Source organism: Oryzias melastigma, linkage group LG16 (assembly GCF_002922805.2).
Source record: "Oryzias melastigma strain HK-1 linkage group LG16, ASM292280v2, whole genome shotgun sequence".
NCBI classification, from domain to species: Eukaryota; Metazoa; Chordata; class Actinopteri; order Beloniformes; family Adrianichthyidae; genus Oryzias; species Oryzias melastigma.
Window position 1 is genome coordinate 6,388,413 of NC_050527.1, and position 12,534 is coordinate 6,400,946.

The window sequence follows — 12,534 nt, forward strand, 5'->3', positions numbered from 1 at the left end:
AGCAGAAAAAAATTAATGTTGGAAAAATCACGTAGTCCCTGCTCTATTATTGCTCGACATTTCTGTTGCACTTGTAATGTTAAATTAGGGTAAATAGAGGCTGCAAAATATCATTAAAGCATTTAAACAAATGGATGATGGGAAGCAGGAGTGTGCTCACTTTGCACCAACAGCTCTGCTCACAACTCAGGGGCAAAATAATATTTTTTTTGGATATAAATGTTTTCATTTTTATTTAAAACAAGACAAGCATGCAAAAAAAGACAATCTTAACATGACAACACGACTAAGGAATAACAATTAGTAAAACAAAAAAAAGCAAACAAAAAGAAAGAAAAGCACCCCATTTACACATTTACACATTAGCTTAATTACAGAATATCAACCCAGTTATTATCACATCAAAACTGGCAGTTACATTTAATGGAAAACCTCTAAAAGGAATGGAGGGCACATCCACTTTTACATAGTCCAAAAAAAAGGTAAGTTATTTGATTGAAAACTGTGTGATCCATTATTATTTTGAGCCATCCCAATTTTGTCGTGGGCTTCTTGAAGATCCAGTTAATCAGAATATTTTTCCTGGTGCAAAAGTTTAGGACATTTAGTAATTTTCTGTTTGTTATATTCTTTACTTTTAGGGAGACCAAAAAGCAATGAAGAAGTGAATTTCAAATGTACTCCTGGCGCTCTGCAGCAACTTTGTCGTAAAAAATGCTACTGGTCGTTTCATTTTGGCATAAAACGTCATAATCATAATTATAAGGCCACTGCTTTTACAATAGATCAAAAAATGATTGGACTTTGAGCTCGTTCCAAAAGTCAAAAGTTTACTTTCACTTAAAAATAGATCTCTTTTTTGAGGAACTTTGTCACAAAGTAATTCCCATCATGTGAGTGTGTTGGGGCATGTGCACCTCCTCCCTCTCCTTTTGCTTCTGCCTTTCTTCCCTCCCTTTCCAGCATTCTCCTGCTCTCTCCACTTCACCCTCCCCTGCTGTACACCTCCTCACCCTCACTGTGTGCGCTGTCAATAATTGATGATTCTGACTGACTCAAAGGGTAACCGGTTCAGGGTGAAAATACCTCCCTATTTTTATTTCTTTGTTTAGAAATATATCTAAACTCTGTAAAACTCACTGCACTTATGTTTATTTGGGATTGCTGGTCTGAAGTTGGATGTGTTTTATAGCTCGCACGTGGTGCACCTGTGACCACGAGTGGGTTAACGCCGCCTCTCCGGCTGACAACACAACACAGGGAGGAAAAGGAAGCTTAAATGAGTGAGTGGCAGGGGGTAGAGAGGAGGAGGAGGAGGAAGAGGAGGAGTGGCAGACTGATAGAGTGAATTAATTCAACCTCAGCCAGCTCTGATTGACTGAGTAGCAAGCTGGCATGTACAAATATTCCCCGTGACACCAAAACCATGGAGAGGGAGAAGAGGAATGACATGTCCTTCTCTAGAAAGAGAAGTTTCACTTTTGGGGCATACGGCGGGTGAGTAAATCTCAACTTCAAATTCTTAAAAAATAGAAAAAAATGGATAATTTGTAATCAAATACATTTAGAGGACCCTGCTTGCTTGAGAAAAAGTTTTCCCACAGCTGTTTTCTTTCTTTGCTCACAGTGTTGACAGATTCACGTGTGGGGATGAGACGAGGTGAGAGTTTATTCCAGCTGTCTCGTGACCAGGAGCTTTGTTTTTGTCTCATAAAACTGAAAGTCGCAGATTGTGCTGTAAGCTGAATATAAAATAAACCTGTTGCTGCAGACCTGACTCTGCAAAGGAGAAAATACTGGATATTCTGGACTCTCCCACAAGTGGCAGCAAGTCTGTCCTTTCTTCCAGCTGCAATCAGAGGGTGATGTTGTCAAAAGCGCTCTTCCTCTGATGTACTGTCCTTCCCCTTTCTGTCAGACTGACTCCACATTGTCTGTTTTTTCTCATGTCAGGACACAGAACTGTTTGAAATAATCGAGAAGCTGCAAGTGAGTTTCAGCATGATTCATCTTATGCAATGTCTGAGCGGAAGAGCTTTGTTGTCATCCTTCTCTTGTCCATCAGGGCAGCAGGATCGATGAGCAGCGCTGTGAATTCCCACTGCCCCTGAAGGTTATTGAAAAGTACCTGACTCCTCATGAAGCTTAGACAGGCTTTCACGTGTTTGAAGTTTCCATAACAAGTGAGATGTTTTCCCTCCAAACAGTCGGTCTTTATCCGTCGCTCCTTTTGTGTCAGTCTCAGCTTTTGACCGAAGGTGCAGACCTGCCCCTCATCCTCCCTTCAGAGTCAGGAGGCTATTGGATTGACCCCCCGCTGGAGAGGCTTGCAGATGTGAGTCCTCCTTCCTCCCACCATGAACTCCACGTGGAGAGCTGTGACATCATGGAAAGAGATGGCGAAGCCAAAACCTACCAGGAGTTTTTTCGTTTTCGAGTAAGACAACTTTTTCTGAAGGAACAAGTTTTGAATCAAATGACACTCATGTTTTTTTTTTTTTTCCCCTTTAAGTACCACCATTCATTCACAGCTGCCGACCCATCTTTGGGGCCACTGGTTCTTTCTGTGTGCTTGGAGGAAGAGGAAAATAAGATAAGAGTTATTCTAAGGTTAGACCATCACTCATCTATGCAGAATGTTTATTCATAACTCATGAATGATGAAATAAATTAGATTTGTATGAAGTACGATGGTTAGAAATTGTGCTGTAAAATGAAAAAATGTCATGACAAGCATCAGCTGTGGCAAAAAAGGGGACATTTTAGTTTAGAATGAGCCTCTTAATAAAGCAAAACATACATTTTACTATATTATCTTCTCTAGAATTCTGGGTAATTGTCTCAATGCAAGTATAAGCACTTAAACCAGTTTTTTTATATTCAAAATATTTTTCATTTATAGTATCTAATTTGTTTGAAAAATGAAAAATTGAAGAAAAAAACAGAAAATGTATCATTTTTGTCTGACAGGATGAAGGAGTGCTCTCTGCATGGAGTTTTCTCGATGACCCTTTTTCCCAGCATCCCCTCAGCTGTTGAATTAGCAAAGGTAATCCACTTCCTGCAAAAAAAAAAAAAAAAGTGAAGTTGGATAAAACAATATATAAAACTATTATAAACTTTACAAACTCACACTTAATATTAGCTTCATTTATGGTCATATTTCATAATCTTTAATAATATTTTAAACAGATACGCTTTTTGTTGATTGTATGTTTTGTGAGTATTTGTCTGCTAAATGCTTCCTTTCACACATTTAGATGCAAATTCTGGTCCAAATTTAACTTAATTTAGCATAAAGGAAACCAAAAGCATAAGTCATTTTTTCATTGCCTGAATAATTTGTAATAATAAGTTGTCAAGGAGTTAAGAAGCTGCCTGTCCAAATGTGATTTGTTCATTAGCTGCTTTTCTGTAGATGCTCTGCGACAAAGTGTCCGTCCCAAAGTTTGATGTTGTCTGCCATCTCAAGGTAATGCTCAAAAACAACCACACCAATTTTACATTCCACTAAGCCCATTCTAAGCCCATTCTACTCTATATATCTCTTTCTCTCACCAGGCTCCAGATCTCATAACTGCTTTTGATGAACACAGAGTGTCTCCTAATTTTAAGTTTGGGGTTCTGTACCAAAAAGAGGGGCAGGTACTTTTTATTTTTGTAATTTCTACATGAAAACGAATTTTCTTAATGTATTGACTCCATCTGTCTTTCTGTAGCTCACTGAGGAGGACATACTGAGCAACAAAGAGGAAAGTGAAGAATTTAAAGAGTTCCTGTCGATCCTTGGAGAGACGGTTCAGCTGCAGGGATTCACAGGGTAAACAACGGATCAGCTGGCAAAGGTCTTCGTATCTAAATGTATCTAGGAAGCTGTAGAAAAAGCTGAGTCAACCAGAAGTATTCATAGATAGAAACCAGAACTCTGATCAGAGGATATGACTTAAGGTAACAACATCTATTGTAAATGATGTGGAGGAAAATTTTATTGACTTAGCCATTAGTCATAGAATGGAAGTGGAGTGATAGCGAGCATGCTGGATTCAGGGTCCAGGTTTCATGTCTGGGTTTGTTTGCAGATCGTTGTTGTTTGCTCTTTATTCAGAAATTTCTTTACACTTTATCACAGTGTTTATAAATAGTGATTAATCCACTAAAACTGAATTATTAAAGGGTCTGTAGCATGCAAAATCAACATTTTTTTGGCTTTAAAGTGTATTATAATGCTTATTTCTCACTATAAACAACCCCAAAGTAGCATTTTGATCCGTTCACGCATTTCTGAGTATTCCTCTAAAAACCTGCGCTTTGAGCATCAGCCCCCAACAACCCACAAAAACAAGTGGATTTTCACGAGCTGATGTCACCAAGTGAGAACTCTTCTTACAGGAAGAGTCTGGTCTGCCAGAATTGCCCCCAGGCTAACACAAGCACCCAAGCTAGCTGTGATCAGCTGCCAACTTCGGCCCTCAGATAGTGGGGATCAGGCGCTTACTTTGGTACTCAAATAGCGGTGCTTAGCCACTAACTTGACTGCTAAGCTAGTGGTATTTATCCAGTAGCCTCGCCGCTCAGAGAGCGGTGCTTAGCCGCCAACTTCGCCACTCAGATAGGAGTGCTTAGCCTCTAACTTTGCTGCTCAGATAGTGGTGATCAGCTGCAAACTTTGCTACTTAGATAGCATTGCTTAGCCACTAACTTGATTGCTAAGCAAGTGGTGCTTAGCCAGTAGCCTTGCCGCTCAGAGAGCGGTGCCTAGCCACTAACTTTGATGCTCAGCTAGTGGTGATCAGCCGCTAACTTTGCTACTCAGATAGCTTTGCTTAGCCACTAACTTCCCTGCTCAGCTAGCGGTGATCAGACGCTAACTTCGCCACTCAGATAGTGGTGCATAGCCACTAACTTTGCCACTTAGATAGTGGTGCTTAGCCGCTAACTTCGCCGCTCAGCTAGCTGTGCCTAGCCACTAACTTCGCCACTAGGCTCACGGTGCTTAGCTGCTAACTTCGCTGCTCAATCGGTGCTCAGGAGTTAACTTTGCCACTCAGCAAGAGGTGCTCAGCCGCTAGTTTCACCTCTCAGCTAGCTCAACAGCTAGTGTAGCAATTGCTGAGGCTACTAAAGGCAGATATTTGGTATGCACCAACATCTTTGTAAAAGTTCAGATTTCTTTTTTCTTTGTGGCCAAAATGTAGACACAATGCAGAGGCCGGCTCTAGAATGACATCATGAAATGGGAGGCACCCACAAGCAGCAAAAGATGGTGCCTCAGAGATAGAGGCCTTTAACTTCCGGGTAGGAAAAAAATAATGAAAATAACTCATATTTTATTAATAATTGGTTCTTTAGTATGCCAAAGGTAATATATGATCATATTTATAGACACAATTTACTCTGAAAGACTTAAGGAAAGCAATTATAGGCCCTTTAAATGAGCAAATATCATCTAATCATTTCTTTTTGACTGTGGTGAACTGGTAGATTTTGGAAGTTTCACTGCAGCCAGTATTAATAAAAATACACTTTGAAAATGTTTGACTTTTAATCCTTTGTGTTTTTCATTTCAGTCATTATGTGATTTTAAATTTTGAGTTTGTTTGATCAAAAGTGTCAATGGGAATTTTTAAAAATAAATAAATAGAATAAATACCCCAAATAAATAATAAAAAGTATAATAAATGTGTGATAAAAATAGGTAAATATTCAAAGTGTCATTTTTCTAAGTCATCTGTTTGAGGGGTCTTTTATGTTTTTGACCTTTTCTCGATTTGGTTGGGTTTTTCCAGATTCAGAGGAGGACTGGATGTGTGTCACGGTCAGACAGGAAGTGAAGCCGTCTACACTTCCTTTCATGGAAGAGAAATCATGTTCCATGTTGCAACAAAGTTACCTTACACAGACGGAGACCCACAGCAAGTCAGTCTGGCGCATCATCCATAGTCTGTCTTTAGTGATGATTTATTTACAGGACATCGTCTCCACATTTTACAGCCACTTTCCTACAAAATATGTTTATTGAGCAAATCCTAATGGTTGTTTCTGCATTTTTCCCCTTTTTTATCACCAGCTGCAAAGAAAAAGACACATTGGTAATGATATAGTAGCTTTGGTCTACCAGGAAGGCAACACCCCTTTTCTATGTGACGTTATCAAGTCTCACTTCCTGCACAGTTTTCTGGTGGTGCGAAGGATTCAGAGGGAGGAGACAGATGGGACGGCCTACCAAGTGAGTCAAGCATAACCGTAGGTCAACCTAAAAACAGGCTTATTCATACAAAGATCCCAGACATTTGGCTAATTCGCATGCTCGCTATGGTGTTCATTTACACCATGAATAATTTCTAACTCGAGAGAGTGTCCAGTCTTTTGAAGCGTAATGAATAAATAATAATAATGCATTCGAATAATGCACACATAGACATGACCTTCTATGTTACAGGAAATAAACAGCAAGCACTTTTGTTATTTATGTGTAACTTTCTGTTTTAAGAGTTGAGAACAAACTTTTATTTAGCCCCATTTACTAGGCTATACATAAAAAGTACACAGAGAAAATCTACATTAATGCCTCAATGTTAACCACAAGTAGATTTAAAAAAGAAAACATGTTTTAAAGGTAACCAAATACATTCTATTATAGAATAGATACGATAAAGTATTAAAATGTCACTATATTTTTAAAAATGTATATAAAATCCCTTAAAGGAGTTTATTTGGTAACGTATGCAGAAACTTGTTAATAAAAGAGGTTTTAAAGGTCTTTTTCTTCTGAAAGGTGTCTGTGACGGCCAGAGATGATGTTCCTCCGTTTGGGCCAGTCATCCCTGACCCCCCCGTCTTCACACAAGTGAAAAATTGTTTTTAACTTCTCACATTTATCATTTATTCTGCTTGTTTGAACACGTTTTTTGAATGTAGGAGTTACCCCCGTGCTTTTGTAGCCATGAAACACCTGCAAATGTTCATCGTTATGGAGCATTTCGCAATAATGCATATTCTGGTTGAACTTTTTTACGTTTCAACCTTTTACTTTGATGAGAAAATCTCTTCTTCCCTTTTTGATTCCCTCTGTTTTCCATCTTCCAGCATTCTCAGCTGAGAGACTTTCTCCTCACTAAGCTCATCAATGCAGAAATTTCCTGCTACAAGGCTGAGCAGTTCAACAGACTGGAGGTAGTTGAAGCAACACTTTTTTAACGAATGCAGTTAGGATCTTTTACTCTTACTTCTGAAATATGCATTCTCTTGCATCATCTTATCTCCTGTGAAGCTCCGAACTCGCTCATCGCTCCTGGAGAGCTTGAAGACTGAACTTTTCACCCGTTCCCAGTGCATGATGGGGGATTCATCGTTGGCTCCAGCATCCGCTTCTGAGGGTGTGCGAGGAGCCTCTGAAGGAAGTGGCGGCTTTATTGAAAATTTTAAGGTGACTGCCAACATCCCTCAGAAGCCCATCAAATGTTTGACTTAAATGCTGTGCTAATGTTAAAAAATAATAATAATGAATACTTACCATTAGAGAGCTATTCGAGTGCGGAGCCACTCATTTGAAACTCTGGGGGTGCCCAGGAAGATCTCTGGCAATTCATCACAGAAGCCCAAGGTGCAGACAACACGATTAACTGAGCATTTACATGTTGACATGATTAAATTCACAATTATTTATTTGTAAATTTTTATTTTCAGGTGGACAAAGATGGAGAAAGGTGAGAAAAAAACTATGAATTATTTCTGCTTTATTGAAGCAGTGATAGTAAGTGCTCAAAGTTGCTCATATTTATTAATTTTTTTGTTATTGCAGTGACAAATCTTCAGGGCCTTCGTCTGACAGTTTGGGGACCGTTGAACTCAAAGATCATGCAAGTCCTCAAGAGGAGACATGAAGGAATCTATTGGATAATATAATATGACACTACTAGCTTTTATAGTTATGATTGAATTACTGACTTGAATCCTACATGTAAATAGAGTATTAAAAATAAATAGTTTTTCAGAGAGTTCAATTATTTTATGATTATAATAGACTGTCCAGCAGATTCCAAAGAAATTTTAAGTTTCATCTAAGTGAAACGTTTGACCAAAAAAAAAAAACTACCAGGGAGTTTTGATGTTTCTGTGATAGACATACTAAGACTAAGACAGAAGAGTCAGTATGATAGCATATTCCATAAAAAATGAAGATTGTTTTAGACATCATTTTGATGAAAAATAAAATTCCTCTTGATATTTATTAAACTCTGTTTGCATTAATTTCTTTAGACACTGGGGAAAAGGTTAAGTCATGATTAACTAAACAAAGTAAACAAAGAGCATTAAGGCATATAATGCCATATGACAATAAAATGCATTTACCAAAATGAGGCTACACAAAGTTTGCTTGGCAAAGCCATAAGTATAATGGAAAAAAGATTATTATAAAGCTGGGCTGCAACCATTATGAAAAAAAAGAATAAAATGAGTGACTTTACAAGTCAAGTAAAGAAAAAAACACTACTTAAAAGGTTTGGAACATTTTAATAGGAAGAAGCAACAAAATAAATGATAATAATGATTAAACTAGTTCACAATATTTTTTTAAACTCCTCATAAAAAGGACGTTTATTTGTACTTGTTAAATTAATTATCATCAACACTAATGAAGATTATTGTTTTGTATTTTGTGTGTTTCTTTTGTTGTAGGAACTATTTAAACAATTTCTCATTTTTCAAAAAACACTTCAACCCAGAATAATTTTCCATAAAATTAAAATTATAGGGGATATACCACAGATCAAGGGGATCACTAAACGCATTTTGCATTTTTCTATTGGCAAAATAGAAAAAACTTTTTGCCAATACATAAATTTTGTGATGTGAGTATGCGGTTAGGGTTTATTTATTTCAAGCTTTTTTTTTTTTTTTTTAAAGTTGCATGAGCCATTGAACAAGAGTATTTGTAATGCATACTCCAGTCCAGCAGGTGGCAGCCTCAAACTGTACAGCGTTAGCTGCAACTGTGTTTGGTGACGTTTAAGAACTACAGAAACAGCTAATTTGAAAATAACTTAAAAAAAAAACTACTAATAAAAAGCCAAGTCTGCAGATATTAAATTACTAAGAATATTTTTATAGTTAACAGTCTCGACACATAAGGTCAGTAAACGGCCGATGCAGTTAATTTCGCGCTCGCGCGGTGTCACAATTCGAGGACGTCCTCGATCTGCGCCAGCTTGGTTGAACTTTGACACACTATTGTGACCCTCATTTGGAAAAGCTGAGCAGTACGACTCTGCGCCGCTTTAAACTTCGTGTAAGTTTGCGTTATTTGAAATATCTAAAGTAAAGTGATCCTACAGACCGGAAGATGGCATCCAGAAAGGTGGTGGAGTTGTTCTACGATGTGGTGTCTCCGTACTCCTGGCTGGGCTTTGAGGTTTGTCGTCTTATTGTTTTACACCTCCATTTGACTTTACTTGTGCCTGACCCGCTCCATAACACGCTCTCGCGGTGTTATACTGCAGGTTATGTGTCGTTATAGACATATTTGGAACATCGAGCTGAAACTGTGTCCAGCTTTTTTGGGGGCCGTCATGCAGAAATCAGGTGTGTAAACAAGAAAAACCTGCAGTGTTTGCAGGTCATCATAAGGGCATTCACTCAACCGACTTTTACAAACTCCACCTAAATAAAGGATCAATACAACCATAAAGCTGATAAATCTGTAATTAACCACAAAATAGAACAATACTCACTGAAAAATAAATGGCAGAATGAAATAGACATGTTGGTTAAGCATGTGTTCATATATCAGAGATCAAAGGAAGTTCTGATAGGTTTTTGTGCATTAGATGGTCTAGAATACTAAGATTAAACAGTATATGTGTGTAAAATAGTCATTCTTTTTTAGTGTTGATTTAAAAGTAAAACGTTTTAAGAATTAAAGTTCGTTAGAAAGCTTTATAGTCATCTGAAAAACATGTTTCCTGTTTCTAGAAACATGCAGATCCATGTCAACGTGCTGCTTTTGATGTCAAAATGAAGGAATTAAAGACCCACTTAGATGAAAATTGTGCTTTTAACATGTTTTTTTTTTTTTGGCATTTTTTTCTAATGATGGAGGACTTATGTATAGAAAATTTAGCTTAAAGTTGCATTTCTGAGTAATTCTTTATTCAAATCATTGTGAATCAGGAGCAGAGGATGAAATTATGTTGAGAAAAAGTTGTAGATGTGCTGAAGCCACAAGCTTCCTGCTCCCCTCTATTCAGATGCATCAACTTATAAACAACTAGATCCACAAACGTCTTCTTTTTCCTTGTCTGAGCTAGCATCTGGCTCATAACTGTGGGATTGCTCCAATATTGTTTTTGTTGCACCACTAATAATCATTTGGGGTGTAAACTAGCAGAAGAGTATTAAAAAAAAGGGGATTATGGGAAATAGGGGCAGGCTTACGCCATACTTGGTCCCACCCCCAACTCAGAGGTGAATTTATAATAAACTACTACCGCTGCAGAAACTGTCTGAAAACGACAAGTTTTTTCATAGTTAATAAAACTCTGGAAATTCTTTTTAAAATAGATCAACAGATGATCGGTGTGGAACTTTAAACACTGTAAATCTGCCCTCACTAACTTTTACTTACCGACTGTCTTATTTCCCAACAGGCAACAGGCCTCCTGGTATGGTTCCTAACAAGTTTAAGTATATGGGCAAGGACCTCAGCCGCTTGGCAGAATACTTTGATGTCCCTTTAAAGCCCCCATCAGACCCGTTTGAGGTCATGTTCGAAAAAGGTAGATAAAACTGCCTCATTTTGGTTATTTACTATATTATTGATTAAAGGAGCAGTTCTGGGTCCTCTGGGCCTCCACCCTGGGTGTAATATTTATTATCCTGCTTCAGCACACTGGAGTGAAACTGCTGTGTCAATATTAGACTTTTGCAGAGCTTTATCAAGGGTTTAAAAAAAATTGTTCGGTGTTGTCTTTTGACAGGCTCCATGTCCGCAATGCGATTAGTGACGGCAGTGCAAGAGAGGGAGACCGGTGGAGACAAGCAGGTGGAGCAGGTTTCTCGTGAGCTGTGGAGACGGATCTGGAGTGAAGATAAAGACATTACCCAGCCTGAATCCCTGTCAGAGGTCACAGCTTTTTTTGTCTTAGCCCTTTCCCAAAAGTCATGAACTAGTATTCATGCTTGATGCCTCTTTTTCTAAATTTACAGGCAGCAAAGAAAGCCGGACTGTCTGATGGAGATGTGCAAGAAATACTACAGATGTATACGTCACAGCCGATTAAAGACAAGCTTAAAAACACAACAGAGCATGCACTTAGTTATGGGGTAGGTTCTTTTTTTATTTTTAGTTTTTTTCTCTTAATAATAAAGCAAAATAATACACAAAATCTCTACTCATCGCTTATATTTTCAGGCATTTGGCTTCCCCATGATTGTGTGTCATATTGATGGAAAGCCAGAAGTATTTTTTGGGTCTGACAGATTTGAGCTCATGGCCCACTGCATTGGTAAGAATGGGACTTTTCTCTGTTTATTTTATCATCTTTTTTATTGTTATAATTTTAAAACAACCATTGTATGTAAACCATTGTTATTCGTGTAAAGGTTTTTCATTTAACTTTTTTACATTCAATTTATGTCTTTATTTCTTTATATTGAACTCTTATAAATTAAGAACTTATCTTTATGTAAAATAAAAGTGAAAAACATCACAAAAAGTTCAAATTGTTCAGTGTTTTAAAAATGAAATCAGATAAAGTTGGGTATCTTTTTCCATTTAACTTTCAGTTATTTCTTATTTTATTTTGACCCCTTATTGTCGCTTTTATAAGAAAATGATTTAACTAAATGAAGTCAACAAATAAATCTTGTTTTTGCTTAAATGCTAAATAAGGAATACTATTAGTTGCACAAATTCATGTTTAACTAGATTTTTGCTTTATGTTTTGGGAAGAAAATGTGCTAATTATAGGACAAATTTAACGTTTGGAAACACTTCGGCTTTTTTTTTTTTCCCTGACTTCTGTCTTTTTTATGTGCCATTAATTATGAATATTTAGTAACCGTTTTTTCTCTGTTTCAGGGGAGAAGTGGCTGGGACCTCAACCCGATAAATCAGCTGCCAAGCTGTGAGGCGTGAATCATTCATCTCACAAACTCTGATGCTGTCCTCTTTTTCTGTCACACTTCAAATCCGAGATGTGTCTGAGGGCAAAAAAAAGCTGGTAATCTTTGATAAACTTATGTTTAATTAATTAATGCTGTTAATGCTACACTAAGGACGAAAACATTGGCCACAATACACCTTATAGTATTTCTTTTGAAATAAAGTAGTATAAAATGAATATATCATGTTTGTTTTTGAAGGCTTTCACTCAATTTGCATTCAAAAAATTATTGTTTTTGGAAGAACTGTTTTTCTTTTTTAATCACCTCATGACATTTTCTAAAGATTTGCATTTAACATCCTTCAAAATTAACTCCTGTTTGCAAACATGGTGATGAATCACATCAACCAGATCTTTTTTTTTTTTTTTT

The 12,534-nt window shown here is 37.3% G+C and overlaps 2 protein-coding genes across 3 annotated transcripts in view; both read left to right on the plus strand.

Moving 5' to 3' along the window:
- Positions 1-597: 597 nt before the first annotated feature.
- On the plus strand, positions 598-8,447 carry si:ch1073-90m23.1 (rap1 GTPase-activating protein 2). 2 transcript variants are annotated; one of them, XM_024267809.2, is made up of 19 exons: positions 598-1,497; positions 1,628-1,660; positions 1,772-1,862; positions 1,954-1,989; positions 2,066-2,113; positions 2,240-2,437; positions 2,513-2,610; positions 2,971-3,049; positions 3,419-3,472; positions 3,562-3,645; positions 3,720-3,820; positions 5,787-5,916; positions 6,068-6,226; positions 6,776-6,847; positions 7,087-7,173; positions 7,271-7,426; positions 7,520-7,603; positions 7,687-7,706; positions 7,802-8,447. In XM_024267809.2, exons 1-19 carry the CDS (start codon positions 1,427-1,429, stop codon positions 7,881-7,883), a joined length of 1,683 nt encoding a protein of 560 aa, XP_024123577.1. In that variant the 5' UTR covers positions 598-1,426; the 3' UTR covers positions 7,884-8,447. The 2 variants fall into 2 exon arrangements, with proteins under 2 accessions (XP_024123577.1, XP_036071981.1); XM_036216088.1 differs by having other exon boundaries at positions 2,240-2,610.
- An 896-nt stretch (positions 8,448-9,343) lies between these two features.
- Positions 9,344-12,534, plus strand: part of gstk1 (glutathione S-transferase kappa 1) — a gene marked incomplete in the record, with an annotated part of 3,345 nt that continues 154 nt past the window's right edge. Inside the window, 7 exon segments of the mRNA XM_024267893.2 lie at positions 9,344-9,412; positions 9,501-9,582; positions 10,647-10,775; positions 10,977-11,122; positions 11,206-11,322; positions 11,411-11,504; positions 12,080-12,534. Coding sequence (XP_024123661.1) covers positions 9,344-9,412; positions 9,501-9,582; positions 10,647-10,775; positions 10,977-11,122; positions 11,206-11,322; positions 11,411-11,504; positions 12,080-12,129 — 687 coding nt within the window.

What these genes read in the sequence shown, in the direction of transcription:
- si:ch1073-90m23.1 (XM_036216088.1), top strand. Translation starts at nt 1,427, where the DNA reads ATGGAGAGGGAGAAGAGGAATGACATGTCCTTCTCTAGAAAGAGAAGT. An exon ending in CAGCTGTTGAATTAGCAAAG is followed by an intron (nt 3,050 to 3,418) that starts GTAATCCACTTC and finishes GCTTTTCTGTAG; the next exon opens with ATGCTCTGCGACAAAGTGTC. An exon ending in AGCAGTTCAACAGACTGGAG is followed by an intron (nt 7,174 to 7,270) that starts GTAGTTGAAGCA and finishes TCTCCTGTGAAG; the next exon opens with CTCCGAACTCGCTCATCGCT.